Source organism: Oreochromis aureus, linkage group 3, assembly GCF_013358895.1.
Source record: "Oreochromis aureus strain Israel breed Guangdong linkage group 3, ZZ_aureus, whole genome shotgun sequence".
NCBI classification, from domain to species: domain Eukaryota; kingdom Metazoa; phylum Chordata; class Actinopteri; order Cichliformes; family Cichlidae; genus Oreochromis; species Oreochromis aureus.
The window spans coordinates 448,873-462,876 of NC_052944.1; the positions used below are offsets into that span (position 1 = coordinate 448,873).

At 43.3% G+C, this 14,004-nt stretch overlaps 1 protein-coding gene across 1 annotated transcript in view; it reads right to left on the reverse strand.

Moving 5' to 3' along the window:
- The window catches only part of LOC116328974 (ankyrin-2-like), an 86,073-nt gene extending 72,280 nt beyond the window's left edge, over window positions 1-13,793 (reverse strand). The window contains exon 1 of the mRNA XM_039608771.1: window positions 13,443-13,793. Within this exon, the coding sequence (XP_039464705.1) occupies window positions 13,443-13,571 (129 nt within the window). The 5' untranslated portion in view covers window positions 13,572-13,793. The remainder of the gene's footprint in view (window positions 1-13,442) is intronic.
- Window positions 13,794-14,004: the final 211 nt, after the last annotated feature.

Genomic DNA, 14,004 nt, shown 5'->3' on the forward strand with positions numbered 1-14,004 from the left:
TCCACACAAAGAAGTAAACACAGAGCGACCCGACGCATCAGAATCAGCTTTGTCTTTCTCGGCTTTCTCACCGGACGGCCCGCAGACGGACAAGCTGTCGGAGCTTAGCGATTCTGATGCGTCGGGTCCGCTGTGTTTCCGCTTTTTGCGCTGATTCTGAGCTGCAGGTTTTGTCTCTCCAACCAAAATTCGCCGAGCCAAAAAGAAGCAGCAAACTGCGCTTCACATTTGATCAATGTCGTCATGAATTCCCTCTGACTTTTGCTGTTTTGCTTCCACCATGATAAAAATTACACTTCCTACACAGCTCCCTGTGTGTAGTTCAAGAACAGTTTCCCGTCTCAAATCTCTGTTTTCTGGATTATTCATTCGCTTATTACCCACCAGTCTACCGTTGTTTACAGCGCTGTCTTTTTCTTTTTTCATGTAAATGACCTCGGACAAGAAAGCCTAATTTCTGCTGTTCAATACTGAAGAAATTTAAACTTCTTAAAATTATGCAAAATTGCAGAATATTGCAGAATATTTTTAAGGTTATCTGCTATAAAAAGCCAGACCAGGAAAATCTCCTTCATGTTTTTCTGTGTTTTATTCTCAGTTACTTTGACACAAAGGCATCTGCTGTGATGTTCACAATTCTGATGAAGTCTCACAAGTGTCAGTACTGATAAATGATCAGAATTATAATATTTCTGACTGTCTGAGGCTAAACTGAATCGAATCAGGACTTTGAGAACCGGAATCGAATGGATTATAGAAATCAGTGATGATACCCAGCCCTAGTGAGCAGCCTAGGCCCAACAGAAGTGGATGTAGCTGTGGGTAATAAGAAAAGATGAAAAGAGCTATTGATAACTTTTGTGTTAAGTTAAGGACTGATCCGTCTGAAATTCATAGCCAGTGCTCTGACACGGTGCCATCAATCTTTGAATGCTGAAAAAGCAGCAGTGTATCCAGAAAACACATTATATGCTGCAATAAATGCACTGCGCAAGTGTCCCCTCTCCCCACTGCCTTTCAGCAGCATGCAACAGCAAACAGGTCGTCAGAGGAGGCCTAGATGATGATTAAGTTTAACATTTTCTACAATATTGACAAAGCACTTTAAGCACAAGATTGTTAGTTAATAATTTAGAAATGAATATTGTCTGTATGGACCTCCCCCCAAAGAAGGTGCACATGTAAAACTGCGGTGTTAAGCGAAGCGGTTGAAAAATTTGAGTGCGCCTAACTTTTGTGCCGGTACGCCTAACTTTTGTGCCGGTACGCCTAAATTTTTTAAGTTAGGCGTACCGGTGCGCCCATGTCAAAAAGTTAGTCTAGAGCCCTGTTTAGGGGGGACAAAAAAATTACTTCATGGGTAAATGTGTTACAAAGAAACAAAGCTAGAGTTACAACTACCTGTTCAAGGACGCTTAAACAGGCCACGCAAGAAAGTCAGTACTTTTCTTTATCTCTAAGGTCTGCAGAATCCCCCACCCCCAGTCTCACACACACTCATACCCCATTAGTGGGCTGGTAATCCAATGGGCAGGGCAGGCACAAACATTTTTAATCTGTCATCCGCCATATGGCTCACTATCTGTGGGAGGGAGGAGGGACGGGGAGTAAAGCCACTTGTACTACTTTATGTTACTGCAGTGGGAAAGATGTCATCTACGTGTTTCTGTGTGTACGTGAAACACAGGAACACTTGGTCTGCACAAAGTGTAGCCATTAAAAATCCTCACACACCCCTCTTTAATCCATCCATCCATCCATCCATCCATCCATCCATCCATGCATTCATCCATTCATCCATCCATGCATTCATTCATCCATCCATGCATTCATCCATCCATCCATGCATTCATTCATCCATCCATCCATCCATCCATTCATTCATCCATCCATCCATCCATCCATCCATCCATCCATGCATCCATCCATCCATCCATCCATCCATCCATCCATCCATCCATTCATCCATCCATCCATCCATCCATCCATCCATGCATTCATTCATCCATCCATCCATCCATGCATTCATTCTTCCATCCATCCATTCATGCATCCATCCATCCATCCTCCATCCATGAGTCATCATCCATCCATCCATCCATCCATCCTTATCCAGTTCAAAGTCACAGTGGGACTGGAGCCTGTCTCAGCTGTCTTACGGTGCGCACACACCGAACGCGAAAGAGGCGGCCAGAGCGTCAGGTTCACATGTAAAGTCAATGGAAAGAGCACGATGACACGCGATTGTGCTTCCGGCGAAAATTCGGAAGCAGATTTGCGTCGCGAAAACGCCAAAACTCGTGAAACGCGCGTCAGTGTAGCGCCTGGCGCGTTTGACTCGCGAAAAAAAACCACGCGCGTGAGTTTTTGTGTTGCATTTTGTGCATACGCGTGTTTCGCCTCTACCGCTCGAGTTGGAAAATCTGAACTCCGGCGTCAATTCGCGCCGCGACAACCAATCAGGAGGCTGGTGACGTGGCTCTGACCTAGGTAGTGACGCGTACTGTCCCGCTATTTTCCCACTGATGTACAAATACCTTTCCGCTAACAAGATAATGTGTTTATTCAGAGGACATCTGCAGGAGAAAGTGGAAGAGCCTCAGGGACACATATAATAAGGAGAAGAGGACAGAAAAGGAGAAGAGGAGTGGGTCTGCAGCAGGATCGGGAAGAGATGGAAGTTCTTCATGGTCATGGGGTTTCTGGACCCTTCCTCACCCCGCAGGAGACTAGCGGCAATATGGTGCGGACTGTGGAGAACTTCCCCCGAGGACCAGGGACAGCCCGGAGAGGCAGCAGGGGAGTGTCAGTCAGAAGGACAAGGTTTACAGTGAATTAATGTAGGCAGTTAATTTATGCGTGTTGTCATATAGGAATATATTTTGTTTATTACTAAAACAGTATACAGTGGTCCCGCTGTTCACCCGTCACATTTCGCTGATTTTTGTTATTGCACCGTACAGCTTTCAACAATGCACATTGCATTCTGCAGCCTGATTGACAAATCTCCTCCGTGTCGTGTCTCCTGCGCTTGCCAAACTTATCATGTTTGGTTTTGATAACCATCACGTCCAATAGAAAAACAGCACAAAAACACTCATAACTATGACCCTCATTCGAGAGATACACACCTGCACCGCGAGGGAAAAAGGCGCACGAAAGTGGCGCGCAGACGGAGAAAAAGCGCGGCATAATAAAACTTCCTCCCACATTCCTGGTTCACGCGCGTCAAAATATGCAATTTTGACGCGCGATGGATTTTTCTTGGACACGCATTGAGGTGCAAATGTGCACGCGTCAAATTAGGGGCGTTTGGGGCGTTTTCGCTCGCGTCTATCGCGTTCGGTGTGAACGCACCGTTAGGGTGAGGGGCAGGCTACACTCTGGGCAGGTGCTGGACCGTCACAGAGAACAATTGTTCACACTCATGTTCACAACTACAACCAAACATCAGTTAACTCCAAAAAAAATCTAATAAAGTAGGAGCACTCAGAGAAGCACAGGGAGAGATGCAAAGTCCAGGCAAGAGGTGGACTCCCAACCAGGGCTGTCTCTATGATAAGAGTGGAAACCACCAAAGTGTTCTCAGGTAGAACCAGCATCAGGTATCATCAGTGTGTTGGCAAATGAAAACAAACACAAGAGATGCAGCAGCTTAATGTTAGCTCATATATGAACAGACAAACGTGATGCAGTATAGGGTGGAGTCAGTTATTGAAGCAAGTACAAATCTGGGATTAAATATTGAACATATTCAGCTTGTATCCATCAGTAATAAACAGATCTCAGTTAGAGGTGTGGACGACACTGTGTGTCCATAAGAAACAAGCTACACTATAACACAACTGCTTTCAAAATAAACTATGAACTATAGACATTGGAGGGTTGTGTTGCTATGGAAACAAAGATGTAGATAAGGTTTATCCTTAGATTTTGCTTCAAAATGAGAAACCTGCAGAAAGTCTTCTGCAGTGTCAGCCCTTAGTAACACTGACAGATATGGATGTCTCCTTTCCCAAAGACAAGTCTGACAGGCTGGACCGACATCTGAATTAAACAGAGGCTTCACAGCTGATGGATGCCATCTTGGTTTACATACTAATTCCCATCATCTATCAAAATCATGGAAAATGTGTTTACCTCCAGATGGTTTGTAGCGTATGACAAATGTGAGATTTATTTCAATTGAAGAAGTGAGCCATTGCTGATTCAAATGTAAAGTGAGTTCCTGATCAAACTATCAGTGAGAGGACACCACTGAATGACTTATGACAGTGTGGATGATACTGGTTTCCTTGGCAACTGCAAGTACAAAGCAAAGCGAGGACCAAATTTCTTCCAGCGTAAGCAGCCTTTTAGAGTTAATAAGAAATGAACAAAGTCGGTATAAATGCAGTGAAAACATGAACAAAACAAACAAGTGTGCGTTGTTTTATGATACGCTGGAAGAAAACACCAGTGACCCTGAACCAAAGTAGATGGAGGCCTTGGTCCTGGAGGTGCTGCTGTCACTGTCTGGTCACAACGAGGTGGTTTTATGGGCCAGATGTTGTAGAATTAAGCATTGGGCATATTCCTGCAACATCTGTAAAGCCTGTCTGTCCAATCAGGAGTCAGTGTTGGGGAATTCCCGCTGGGTAACAAGAGGGCTCAAAAAAGCAGCTCAGACTGTTAATGTTACTGGGTGAGCTGTGCCCACCCTGTACATGCCATATGTCACATTTAGCCAGTAAGAAGTATTACTATTTTCAGATAACACTGTACACGTCATTTTTTACTCTGATTTTTCTCTTTTCTCTTAATTCTGCTACAAACTTTTAATATTACCTTTCCACAAGTACGTCTCCTAATATTTGAAATATAAATATTTCAAAGATGTGTATAAAATCTACAACTACAACACTTCAAACTAAACACATATGTCGTCACAGGTGTCGTCTAATGGAAGCCCACTTTCTCACATACGGTTGCAAACAAACAGGATTCAAACTTCTTGCCCTGGTTCATGTGGATCACTTCTGGTGCTCCCAGCCTGTTAAACATCACCTCCACCAATGTGTTTACAATGGTCTTGGTGTCTACTGGTCTGGCAGGCTGGACATCTCTGGCCACTTGGTGCGATAGTGTATATCTGTGAGGACATAGTGGTTTCTCCTCTCTGTGGGACCTGAACCTCAACCCACCCAGTATCTGAGGTGAGTATCTTCCTCCTGTTGGTTCCTCTACTCTGTTGCATCCACAGCAACCAGCCCCTGATTGGATGGTTGCTTTTCCAAATCTGCCACAGCGAGTGTCTCCTTCCTGACTCTCCTTCCTCTCAGCAGCTCGGAGCTGAACATGATCCAAATGCACGCTGCAGTGTAAGAGTACCTCTGCTTTAAGTAAGTGGCAGTTCTGACACAATAACATTAGAGTTAACTTGTAGTCCAGTCCACTGCAATGTATGACATGTTCACAATGCAAAAGAGGATCAAAACCACATTATGTATGGTGATAAATGATGCATAACCAAAAAGCAGTCACACACACACACACACACACACAAGAACAATATATATCCACTTGTATGTGTCAGTGCTGCTGCCTGGCCTGCATCCAGACGGGGAGGGGGGGGGATTAACCACAGTGGGCTCTGTTTAATTAAATATGTCTGAGTACAATTTCATGTTAGCAAGGCATCTCAAAAAAAGCACAACAGAGAGGAAAATGTTATCTGAGGGAAGGTGAGCTTGCCTAAAATAACAGGCCAAACGCCCACAGCGCTGTTTAAGAGATGAGAAGGACAATGTGTTTGGTGAAGGTAGAGAATCTGATGGAGATGCAAAGGAAACACGCAGCCTCCAGGAAGTAACACTAATATAACACCTATTGGCACCCTATTGCTTTGTCTGGGGTCCACGTCCTCTAGTTTTCAGTTCTTAGTCCTGACACTGAATTCAAATTATCGCTCATCTCAGCCGTGACAGAAAAAACTCCCACTGTACAGCAGCTAATAGCAGGAAACGTTAGGTGCTAAATGTTGAACACATATTTAGCCAGCATCTAAAAAAAACAGACCTATAATGGAGAATGAAAACTTTCAAGCAAAATTTATTAAGAACATTTTTCAAAATCAGCAAAAATGCAGACCTGGAGATATATTTGAAAATATTATTATAAACTAGCAAAACATGATAAGGCGTATGATGGTGATAGTAAAGTTCATGTCACTGCAGCAGATTGTGTCTCAGTTGGTTAGCTCACTCAGTTTACCAGCTGTCTGGTTAATTTATCTGATGATTAACATTAGTACGATAAATCTTATGAGTACAAATGGGGACCAGTTTGCACTAACTCAGATAAGTGGTTCAGCAGTAAAGACGTGTCAAAGAAAACATGGTTATTTCTTACGTCTGTAAACTACTCTGTGTTCTACAATATAAGCTTTCTCATCATCTGGTTCGACAGAGCATTAGAGGGCTGACTTCTATGTCTTGTCACGTCCTCGATGTTAAACAGAGACTCTCACAATACAATGAAACAGCACAAACTTCATGGTAAATATGCAAACAACCATCCCTGGATCACTGCCACACATCTATAATGATCGTATATCACACAAATGCATTTGTGCTTCTACCCCATTCCTGCCATATGTGTAAAAAAAACAGTACACAGCACAGGTATGTGATAATATGTGTTTGGATAGCAGAAAGAGTGGTCTGTGGTGGTCTGTGGTGGGCTGTGGTGGTCTGTGGTAGTCTGTGATGGTCTGTGGTGGTCTGTGGTGGTCTGTGACGGTCTGTGGTGGCCTGTGGTGGCCTGTGGTGGTCTGTGGTGGCCTGTGGTGGACTGTGGTGGTCTGTGGTAGTCTGTGATGGTCTGTGGTGGTCTGTGACGGTCTGTGGTGGACTGTGGTGGACTGTGGTGGTCTGTGGTAGTCTGTGATGGTCTGTGATGGTCTGTGGTGGTCTGTGACGGTCTGTGGTGGTCTGTGGTGGTCTGTGGTAGTCTGTGATGGTCTGTGGTGGTCTGTGACGGTCTGTGGTGGTCTGTGGTAGTCTGTGATGGTCTGTGATGGTCTGTGGTGGTCTGTGACGGTCTGTGGTGGTCTGTGGTGGTCTGTGACGGTCTGTGGTGGTCTGTGGTATCATTGAGCAGATTCTGAAAACGGTGCGACTACATCATTAAGGTCTTAGTGTTGACTTCTGTGAGACGATATGGTGGCAGACAGCTTCTGTCTCAGGGCTAAGCTTCTTTGGGGGATCTTTCCTCCTTGCATAACTAAAGCAAACTAACATCTGCTGTACTCTGGCAAGCTTCCGACTTTAGACCACATCACTGTGACAGCGCAGCCTGATGTCAAGTTGACCCTTTCATGATTATTTGCCCAGGTCAGGACAATCAGATTTACTAATGAGTACCAACTGCTTTTAACGTACAGTCATCCTGTGTCTGTTTCTACTGTGTTACTAACCACTGTGTGTCACTGCGCATCCAGGGGAGACCCTGCCACGGATTCCATCAGTGGATTCTCCTGGTTACCATGGTGATAGGATTGGCATCTCTCATGAGCACCCCATAATACCACAGCAACCAGATTATAATGCTCTAATCTAGGATATTACTAGTCCCAGTTCAGCATCAAACAGCAGTGCTTACTCAACATCCATGTACACTGGGTCTGTACTGGAGCGAGTGGTAATGAAGCTGTTTCAGTTTATCACAAAGCATTTGCTTGTTCGGTTTACCAAAACACCAAAACACCTTACTATATCGATTACAGACACTTGACTGGGACAACCAATCAAATGTGTCAAATTGCTTAGTGGACTTTGCAGAGTAACCTTTACTATAAAGAAATTGGCTGGAAAAAGAATAATATCAAACCAACTGATTATTAAAAGATTGACTGAAGACGATGACAGTAAAATAGAAATGCAGTAGCATACTGTCAGCATGAACACAGAGGGATGCATATAGATGTAGAGCTGGTTGGGGGGGGGGGGTTGGCAGATTAACATCAAACATCTCTCCCTAAACCCCATCAGCTGGGCATACAGCTGTGGATTGAGATTAAGCATAGGAATAGGAGAGTGGCTTTAAACAATGCAATTCTCTGATGGAGGTGAGAGCGTTGGAGGAACATCCAAACCAGTATAGTCAGACTGTGCTGTGGATTTACTGGAAATGAGAAGTATATGAAAAGCAATGGAGTCTCTCTAACGTGGCTTTTTTGGGATGTCATCTGGGCTGTAATCAGGAACATTATGTGTTTTTATCATTATGTATTAAACTGCATAATAATGAGTTAATTTGGTCATGTTTCATTAATATGCTTAACATTCAGGAAGATTAATTAAGTTTACAGACTCATGAAAGACATTTGAAGCATCTATTCAAAGCCTGCCAGGACACTGCTGAGTGCCAAATCAATTTCTAAAAGAGCCATCGAGCATCAGCCAATATTAGCTTTTTGACAATCTTCTGGTATTAGAATTTATAATGCCTGATAAATTAAAACTTAAAAGTAAAGAAGAGAAAAGAGAAGCACCTGTCAGCCATGTTTTGGGTGTTAATGTTGGCGAAACCTGTTGGGAACACCACAAAGACAGAGCCGGGTAGACACCTACTCATAACAAATGTTAGGAAAGTCTATGTATATTTCCTGGCTTAAAGAACAAAAATAGACTGATAAAAATATCTGATTTTTAAATCACCAACCATCAAATGAGTACTCCTAAAAACCCTCTATTAGTCAGGATCGGACCTCTAAGAATGATTTGATTTGTTGATTAACACAAATGGTTTTTCTGTCTTTTGTCTCTCTGCACGACTCCATGAAATCCTTGCACCACTGTGTACTATTGTAGGGTCTCCATTATTGTAGGGTCTTTGCCTTACAATATAAAATGCCTTGAGACAACTGTTGTTGTGATTTTGCACTATATAAATAACACTGAACTATCATCAGCTGCTGTATGACCCAAAGGTTATCTGTCCATTTGACCCATAGACATGTATTATTACTGTTAAGGGTGGTTGAAAAAGCATCAGTCATTTATCAAAATAGTGATTCAGAACTTAGTTGGAGATTATATTTATTTCAAGTGTTTTAATACATATATACGTGTATATTTGAATGTGGGCTATGAGGAATTGTTAAACCAATGAAAAACAAGCACAGTTCACTGCATGAAATAGCCCTGCCAGTGCACACTTCACATGAATGCCCCTGACAGTTAGTGCTGCCCACATACTAGGGAAAAACCTAGAAAAGTGCACTGAGACAGAGAAGCTACTTGGACAATCACAGGTGTTCTTATGAGTCACATATCTATAAAGTCCAAGTTATATATGCAGTACAAAGCTCAAGCTCACTGCTCAGTGTTTGTCCCTGTAAAACATCCCTGATAATATATCGTCTCTGTGTATCACTGTATCACTCTTATATTTCCGTCTGATTTATCAACCCAGATTTCAAACCTTATGACATTAAAGCTCTAAATGATGTTCCAGCTGAATTGCTCTTACTTAACAACTAATACCTTGAAAACTCTAAGACTGAAATGTTCAAAACCAAATGGCCATAAAAATAACCATGACGAAAAGGGCAAATGGATTACTGCTGCAAACAGGGCCCTACTGTGGATTACACCATCAATATCCTGCTATATGTTAGAGATAGAGGCAGAAAGACCAAGGGGAAGATTATGGGGGGAATTTATGTCATTGTTAAAATTCATTTCAATTAGTCCCTGGCAGGAGATTCTTAATACCTCCTCTGGACAAGTCGATCAAGTCATTAAGCTTGAAATGTGAGAGCCAAACAAGTTTGTTGATAAGGTTTCAATCACAGAGCTGGCACTGTAGTCAACACTCTGCTGATCGTTAAGCTGCACAATTTTGGATGAAAGATGGCTGCACAATTTCCTCATTGCTTCTCCTTTCCAAGAGTTTTTTCAATGGGGTTAGTCACATGGGGGAGCAAGGAACAGTCCGAGTGACTTCAACACGGTTCAAAACTCAGTGAATTATAATGATGTTGACCTCTCACTGTCATAAATATTCATTAGAAGACATTGCAGACGTCTAACAATGCTGAAGTTCTAACTAACACCTAAACTGGGAAAAACTGACAAACGACATGAACATGATTCTGCGCAGGAGTAAGAGAGAAACCATGAACATGAAACATGAACGTGACCTGAACAGAATCAGGGGGTATCTGAAATCTGACATGACATGGAGGGAGGGAAACAGACACCAACGCTGAACAGAGGAGGACAGAGGACTTAAATACCTGGAAGGGTAATGAGGGAAGTGAAAACACCTGGGAAACACAGCTGACACAAATTAACATGAGGCTAGAAGGGGAAGTGAAACTAAACACACTGAACATGGAAACACAAGACCTTATAAATAAGGAAACATGGGATGATGTAGACATGACAACACGAGCTTAACGATGGAACGTGGAACATGTAGACATGAAATACATGACAGACTGGGAGGCATGGAACACAAGGACGAGGGAACAGAAAGGGACATATGGACATAAACACACCGTGAGGGACACAGGGGAGAGAGACACAAGGGGAAGCTTTAAAGACAAGGAGGCATAGAAGAAACATAAACCAAGACAAACTAATAATAGAACTTAACTTTATGTCATAAGTGATCCCAAATACAGAATAACTCAACTACACCCTAATTTAAGAATAACACATGAATTTAACATTATTTTAACATAAGAAATCAACAATACAAAATAAGTCAACACACTGGGTCATGACCCAGCCCCTGGCAGAAATGGAAGAATTGTTGTGTACTGAAAAACACACAGACTGCAAAAAATTGAACACACATATACATGATGGATTTTCCAACTGTAATGGTTGTGATGGAGGTGAAAGTAGGTGTGCTCAGTTCCACTTAACACACACTGAGAGCAATCATTATCATAGTCTTTCCTTCAGGTCGTGCACCAAATTACCATTTATTATGCATACCAATGACATATCAATGACAACTCTGCAACATCTGCTATATCTCGCTGACCTCCAGTACACCACATGAAACCATCAAAAATACGCTGTGGCGTGAGGCTGCCAAGTTCATCTTGTCCCTCGGGACACTCTTTACTATTGACAGAAAGATGGAATCATGTGTTTGAGTGTGTGTAAGCAGAATGCTGTGGATATAAAGTCGCTAACCTTTTACTGTACTTTGCACATAGCTTTGTTATGTAACTAGCGATGCTAGCACAAATGGTAAATGCAAACGGGCTGTTTCTATACACAAATACGACGATGTATTCAGGGGAAAACATATCTAATGTTGTGTGCTCGTTGTGCTTCAGCGTTTCACAACAATATACTTTGAGCCATTCAGTGTGTAAGCCCAGCCTTCTGATAGCCACTTAGTGCTATTCACAGATGGCTGTTTATTTTCCTGCAGGACCTGACCACTGTTAACATAAGTGTAATTTTACAGCAGCATGCACGTGGCTGTGATGTAAATGTCTGTCCTTAGGCGTCTGCTGAACAATCCACCAAACAGAATCTACGAATCACTTTTAGGTGTGTGTCCGTGTGTGTGTGCTGGGACAGAATGAAAGAGCGGGCCTGTCAGTAATCCCATGTGATAATCTCCCTTGAACTTGGGTCAATAATGACAGCAGTGAAGGGTGGAGGGGATAGAAACACTAAACCGGCACAGAACAAAGGTCACAACTCTGCTCTAGCTTTGGAAGTTGTTACTTTGATGCCGAGTGATAACCTGCTGCAGAAGCATTAGCCGTCACTCGGAGGAATATGAGTGCAGCCTCTTTTCTTTTGTAAGTCATTGAAATTGTATCTACATAACTATGCAAACGTCTCGAGCCACCCCTGTATTTACTATATGAATCAAGCTAAAATCAGCATATGCAGTCAAATGTAATAGACCTGTGTTCTATCCATCCATCTCCTTAACACACAGGCCGGGGTTGCTGGTGGGCTGACACTGGGTATGAGGCCAGTACCATTCTGCTGTGAGTGCTAGCCACTGCACTCCAGCAGTAATAATCACAATCAATTGTTATTACATGTAATAAGGATGATCAACAGCCAGATAATCAAATACAACAATTATTTACATTTTTCTACCTGGACGAGTGTGTGAGAGGGGGAACTACACAGTTCACACCAAACAACTGACATCCATTGCTTTCTGGGCCAGCCGGTCATGGTGTCTATTTGGTGCAGTGTGTTAAATGTATCACTGCCAGACAGATGTCAGTAACTTTGAGATTTATTAGAAACGACAGCAGTAGTAACAAAATCCACATGGTTATTTTTTCTGACAGTATGTCCGTTCAGTGTTCTTATGTCATCCACTGCTTTCATATTGTACGATGGTAGCAGGGAGTGATCCAAACTCTCTTAATCAATGTTCAATAAAGACATGCCATGTTTGCCAGCAGGTCACCTTTACAGAAGCTCCACAATCAGTCTTTTTATGTCATCCTTCTGCTCTACTGTAAACTTTACAGCAGCCTTTCAAGCTAAAACACATCAGTGGTTCATTGTGTTTCAAACATTAAATATCACAGGTTACCATTAGGAAGGATTTCACTGTTGAGACATTTTGCTTGCACCGGTGCAGACAGTGGTCCACTGTGTGCTTACATGTCGTGTCCTGCTGAGAATGCACACATTATGAATCATCTTCTTGCTGGAATAAACCCTTTGTTAAAAGCACATCTCACAGGTACACCTATTGGAATAACACCAAAGTAGGAGCATGTTGTCTCCGCCTGAGAGACTGCAGACAGCATCCCTCAGCAAACACACTGCACTGCACAGGAATGCAGCAGACACCTATCTGCGTAGGTGCATCTACACACAGCAGGGCTATTTGTAGGAAGACTGTTTTTTGTGTGTATATAATGGTAACCACACAAGGAAGGAAGGTATAAGGACACATCAGTGCTGACTGCGTATAATCAGTGGTCATATTACTGATGACAGATTATCAGCTGAGTCAAGGATGGATTGAGGAGGATCCTTCAGCTGGGTTTAAGAAGTGACAGCAGCGAGGATCAATATTCCTGTAAAAGCTCAGTGTGATTTGTGCTTCATGTGATTTATGTGTGAGGGTTTCAGTCTCGTGCAGCACACGGGCTCCTGTGAGTGGGATGTGTCGTAAATAAAATGCATCTTTTTAAGAAAAACGTGTCCTTGGTGGCACCACTAAAGACAAGTTGATGATGATGAGGTGAAAATGAGTTTCAGTGGTCTTAGATGTCTGGTGAACTTCTGCAGTTCGTATAATGATACAGTCTTCTTCAGTGCAACACGGTGAGATGACACCAGACGATGACAATGAAGTAGAGGGGTGACTGGATGGAGTAACCAGTAAAACTGGTTACCGACTGGTCACACGAGAGCGAGAGGGGACAAATGGGTCTAGCCTGGTACCTTGCGCTTGCGTTCAGCCCGTTCCCGGGAGCGCCTTCTCCTCTCTCTGGCTTTCTCCAGAGCCTTCAGATCCGGAGGTTGGTCCATTTCAGACCTGGCCTTCTTAATGTGAGCCGCAGCGTGAGCCATGACTGTCCTCTCACTGTTTCCACACGCAGAAATCTACAGCTCTTAGATCACTCAGTGGTCCTCTCAGAACGCTTGCCTCATTAACAAAAGAGATCAGCCATCCAACGAAACACGCCCCCTCTCCAGGTGACAGACGGCCACCAGCAGGCAAAAACGGGAAGAACACAGAGACAGTTCTGGAATCCTCTAACCCACTGTCTCTCTGCACCCATGCAAACACTGTGAGTGTCACTAGCAAGCCTGCCTCCCTGCTGCCTGGATAACTGCATCTGAGCTCAGGATGGAGAGAGAGGAGGGGTGGCCTGGTACACGCCACCAAGAGGTAAGCCGGAAGACCAATAGAGAAGCCAGGAAGAGGCAGAGAGGCAGGAGGATGCCCCTCCCTCCACCACTCGGGCTGCAGAGGTAGCAGCAGATTCTATGGGAATACTCT